This window comes from Nanorana parkeri, unplaced genomic scaffold (genome assembly GCF_000935625.1).
Source record: "Nanorana parkeri isolate BGI_ZX_2015 unplaced genomic scaffold, ASM93562v1 scaffold99, whole genome shotgun sequence".
Classification (NCBI taxonomy): domain Eukaryota; kingdom Metazoa; phylum Chordata; class Amphibia; order Anura; family Dicroglossidae; genus Nanorana; species Nanorana parkeri.
The window spans coordinates 718,314-723,634 of NW_017306367.1; the positions used below are offsets into that span (position 1 = coordinate 718,314).

The window sequence follows — 5,321 nt, forward strand, 5'->3', positions numbered from 1 at the left end:
CTTAAAACGGAGCAGAGGAATAATTCCCTGCAACAATAGAAAATGAAAAAAATTAAAAAAGGAACAAATGTTAATACATTCCACTGCCTTATCAAAATTTTTCTTCAGCAGTGGAATTTTTAGAGGGCAGAAACATTTCTCCCATCTCAAAAAATTAAAAAAGGAACAAATGTTAATACATTCCACTGCCTTATCAAAATTTTTCTTCAGCAGTGGAATTTTTAGAGGGCAGAAACATTTCTCCCATCTCATGCACCCACATTGTGCTGTAGTGGAATACAACAGGGAATGTTTTAACCCTTACCCGGCCACCGTAAGGCATACAGCTGAACACAACTGCTTCCAGCTGGCCATCTCAGTATGCGTTACGTTGGTGGCTTTCACCATTCTGCTATAAGCTCATGCTTTAAGCTTTAGCGACCATAAAGGTATATCAAAAGGGTCCCCCTGACTGTCCCCTGTAAATGTATAGCGGTGAACAGCGGCTGACAAGCCGCTGATGACAGCCACTATCATTGCGGTCCCCCCCCCGCTGCAATCTATGCTCCAACAGGGGAAAGAAATTCCTTCCTGATCCCATAAGGCAGTGGTTCTCAACCTGGGGGTCGAATGACGATTTGCCAGGGGTCGCCCAGTGGCTTCCGGCCACCCAGGAGAGAAGCGCTTTCTCTGCTCTTTTTTTTCTGACAGGGTTAAAAGTAAATCTGCCGCTCCGTGAGAGGGGATAGCAGTCTTCCCCTCTCACCTGTCACAGAAGTTCCAGCACAGTGCTGTGCTAGGACTCCTGTATTGGAGGTGACAGGGTCAATAAAGAGAACCTGTCACCTCCAATTGCTATTACACAGGGGATTGTTACCTCTGTGTGATAGCAATGAAGTTAAGTGGAAAAAAAATAGATAAAAAAATTATTAAAGAAATAGAAATAAAAGAATTAAAAAAATAAAAAAGCGATTAAAAAGAAATAAGAAACAAATTATTAAAAAATAAGAACATTATAAAAAATAAACAATGATAAGGTGAGAGTCCTCCTCTGCCCTCTCCTAGCGCAGCAGTGTCAGTTCTCCCGCCACGCCGCCAGATGTCGCTGCAGCAGCCACGGCATCCCTAAATTTTACCGTTTGGGGGTCACCACAACTTGGCAAATGTTACCAAGGGGTCCCGGCCATAGAAAGGTTGAGAACCACTGCCATAAGGCAATCGGATATTCCCTGGATCAGCAATCTCTGATGCTTAATATACCTATAAGAGCTCAATATCCAGTAATATTGTGTGCATTTAAGAATACATCCAGATGGGTTTTTTTTAAAACAGTTAACCGAGCTAGCTAGAACCAGCTCCTGGGGGAATCTATTCCACATTTTCACAGCTCTAACTGTGAAGATTCCTTTACGTATGCAAAGGTTAAACCTCTTTTCCTCCCGATGCAAAAAGTGGCCCCTTGTTTTTTGAAGTGACCTTAACGTGAATAATTTGGCACCAAGCTCACTATATGGACCATTTATGTATTTATACATGGTGATCATGTCCCCCCTTAATCGCCTCTTCTCCAGAGAGAACAAATTCAGGCCAGTTAATCTTTCCTCATAGCTGAGCTCCTCCAAGCCTCTTATGAGTTTAGTTGCCCTTCTCTGCACTTTCTCCAGTTCCACGACATTCGCCTGTATGAGCTGAGGCAGCGGAGATCCGAGGAGAAATGGACTGCTGAAGCCGGCGGGGAGGTTGGGCGGAGGAGAGTGCTGTCAGTTTAGGATGGCTGAGCGGGGAGGTGAGCAGAGCCGCTGTTCTGTTATTCCAGTCACATTCAGGATGGGCAAGCAGTTCAGGATGCCGAGTGGGGGATCGGTAAATGTGTAATATTTACTGGTTCCTCCTTGTGCAGAACACTGGGGTGATTGCTGATCACTCCAGTGTTTGTAAATAACTGGGGACACATAGTGCTATGTGTCCCAGTTATGAATGAACAGGAAGGGCTTACATCACTTCCTGTTCTTTCATGAGTTTCTGAATGGAAAGAAGCACTCCCTACAGAGGCTTCTGTGCATTCATGACTGGTTGATAGTAAATATTTACTATCTCCAGTTTGTGAATGAATAGGAAGCCTCTGCAATCATTCTGAACAGGGGCAGCAGGAAAAAAGATTGAGGACTCTGTGCCCTCAATCTCTTTTAATTTCAAAAGGGAAATGTCAGGGGTCTGATGATATTTTCCTTAAGGCCCCCAACAGTAAACAATAAATAAATAAAAAATAAAATACAACCCCCCCCCCCACAGTATACACATGTAACAGTGCGCACCATATTGTGGTGTACGTTATGCATATGCGATGCGTAGATTGTGTGGTAGCACATGGCAAAGCATTGTGACACGATATGCTGTGTTGCAATAACATATGTCTGCATCGTTTTATCACAACAAAAACACCAACACTGCAGCTACACTGCAGATCAGGTGTTACCACAACACAGATTTTTGGCATAAGTTGCATATTTACAGTTTTGCGTTTCTTTGTTTTTACCGTTTTGCAAAAAGGCACAATTTAAAATTGACCAATATTTGTTATTTATTAACTCAATAGTTTTCTTTTAAATTTAGTTGGAATCTTGTAAATTATATTTTTTTGTGTGCACTTATACTGATTTTAGTGTGTTCAATTTAATTCAATCAATTTAATTGTGTATTTTTTTTGGTTTAATATTGATTTGATCAACATTTGCGCAATTATCGCAGGACCTACAAAATTAGTGGCACCATCTTTTTATTATACCAGGCCTGTGCTTTCAGAGAATGTATGGTTTGGGGGGGTATTTTACAAACGCTAAAAGCAGTAGAAAATAAAAAAAAGGGGGAAAATTGCAAAAAAGGTCTGGTCGGCTGAGGATAAAAGCATTACGCAGGGCTTGGCAGCAAAAGGGTTAATTCCAACACCACATTTGGGATCTCCCGCAACACACAAGAGAGGAATTGAACAATTGTGGTGCCTGCCATAATCCAGTTTACTATATTGCTTTGACAGCTTGACTTTAAATAAAGTTTGCAAATCGTTTAATTGATACAGATGATACTAATTCCTAAAAGTTATATTTCCAGCTGAATAAGTGATGATGTGAAAACCATACTTGCCTTTCTTAAAATAGCGCAGATAGACACAGCTGGCTTCCCCTCCCCTACACCAGCTTCTGCCTCTTTTAGCAGTAACACAGCTTTCTTCTGCCCTGCGTCTCCATTTTCCTCTCCTATAGGGTTAAATATACAGTGTTATGTAACCACGATGCATGTAACAAAATTGTTTCTCTGTACATCTGGATGAAAAATGTTACCTTGATGTAACAATTCTGTATTTGTCTCCATTTCATAACTCTTTGAACTATTTGTGTTGGATTTGGAGAGGTAATACTGTGCAAACTCCTGCATTAAAAAAAAAAAAGATAAAGATTAACCACTTCAAGACCAGGTGTTTAGACCCCCTTCCTGGCCAGGCCATTTTTCAGTATTCAGCGCTGCGGTACTTTGACTGACGTTTATTCCGTCATGCAACGCTGTACTGAAATGAATTTTACACCATTTTTTGGGGACAGATAGAGCTTTCTTTTGGTGGTATTTAAACACCACTGGGAGTTTTATTTTTTATTATAATTAGGAAAAATTACTGAAAATTTTGAAAAAAAAACGTTTTTTTTAAGACTTTCGCAGGTTCAAAAGACGCCCGCTCAGATCTAGAGAGCTCCTGGCCGGCCGTTTTTTTTACTACGGCCGGCCCGGAGGCAGTTAAATAAACCAAATCAAAAATTCCATTCTGTCCACAAAGCATCCAAACTCACAAACAAAACACAACACCTACCAGACGAGGAAGCAGAAGGTAGCATATGATTGAAATGGAAGTCCCAATGCAAGGGGTGACGAAATAACCTAGGGCAACGGTCTCATGATCAGCGCCACCTAAAAAGTGTTAAAAAAAATGGAGGGTAAGGAAGGAGACAAAATGGGGCAAGTTTAGAGAATAAACTGATATATGCAAAGGCACACAAAGTTTATATACACTCATTAAAGAAGAACTCCTCAAAACATTTTATTAACCCCTGCTCCCCCGCACTGCAAGGGTTAAGTTCTTGTTTGTGTCTAGGGACACAAATAACAAAGATATACTCACCCAAAGCGGTCACAACCCTACCTTCAGCCTGTCTCCTCCACAGCATTGGAATCTTCCTCAGCATCCTCATGTCTATGCACTGTGTATATCATGTTGAGGATTAGGCCGCTGCAGAAGAGGGGGACAGACACTGGAAGGAGTGGTCTACGAAGAAGCCGACTCTGAGCTTCTGGTGAGTATAATTTTTTTTTTAACCTAGACACAAACGAGCACTTACCCTTGCAGTGCTGGGGCAGCCCCACTGCAAGGGTTAATCAAAATTTCCTGGCGTTCTTCTTTAAGAAATTAACAGATCAAGAAATTAAAGGATATTTAAACCAAAGAACAAAATTGTAATATACTTTAGCATGTTACCTGCCCATAGCCTTTTTTTTAGGCTAAGAACATTTTCAGCAAGTAGAGACATAGCTGTTCATCTTGCCAGAAATGTAGTGTCTTGTCACTTCCTGTAAGCTCAACATAAATCACATTGTTATCTTCCTTTTAAGCTATCTTCTTTAAACTACATGTAATGGAGATGAAGAGGGCAAGATGTGCTTACAGGTGAAACTCGAATAATTAGAATATCGTGCAAAGTTCATTTATTTCACTAATGCAACTTAAAAGGTGAAACTAATATATGAGATAGACTCATTACATGCAAAGCAAGATAGTCAAGCCGTGATTTGTCATAATTGTGATGATTATGGCTTACAGCTCATGAAAACCCCAAGAACCCCAAATCCACAACCTCAAAAAAGTAGATTATTACATGCAATCAATAAAAATAAGATTTTTGTACTCACCGTAAAATCCTTTTCTCTCCGTTCATTGAAGGACACAGGGCAACAGATCGTAGATCCTGAATGGTAGGGTATATCGCCACCTGCAGGAGTAGGACGCTAGGCACATAACAAAAAGACAAGACAGCCTAGGGGCGGCCCCTGCTGGTGGCCCAACCCCTCACTTGCTGACAAGTCTCCAGTAAGTAACAAGCAGTTAGGAGTACACACCCAATATAGAGGGCGGGACCTGTGTCCTTCAATGAACGGAGAGAAAAGGATTTTACGGTGAGTACAAAAATCCTATTTTCTCTCCCGTTCATTGAAGGACACAGGGCAACAGATCGTAGATCCTGAATGGTAGGGACGTCACCAAGCAGTACACACTGAGGGATGGGCAACAACAACAAAAC

The 5,321-nt window shown here is 41.2% G+C and overlaps 1 protein-coding gene across 2 annotated transcripts in view; it reads right to left on the reverse strand.

The window, feature by feature from the left end:
• SLC29A2 (solute carrier family 29 member 2) overlaps positions 1-5,321 on the reverse strand; it is a 32,645-nt gene that overhangs the window by 9,826 nt on the left and 17,498 nt on the right. The window contains exons 6-8 of one of the 2 annotated variants that reach the window (XM_018552875.1): positions 3,839-3,936; positions 3,318-3,405; positions 3,121-3,230 (exon numbers count right to left, since the gene is read on the reverse strand). In XM_018552875.1, coding sequence (XP_018408377.1) covers positions 3,121-3,230; positions 3,318-3,405; positions 3,839-3,936 — 296 coding nt within the window. Of the gene's footprint in view, positions 1-3,120; positions 3,234-3,317; positions 3,406-3,838; positions 3,937-5,321 lie in introns of both variants that reach the window. The other variant, XM_018552874.1, reaches the window with a different exon arrangement.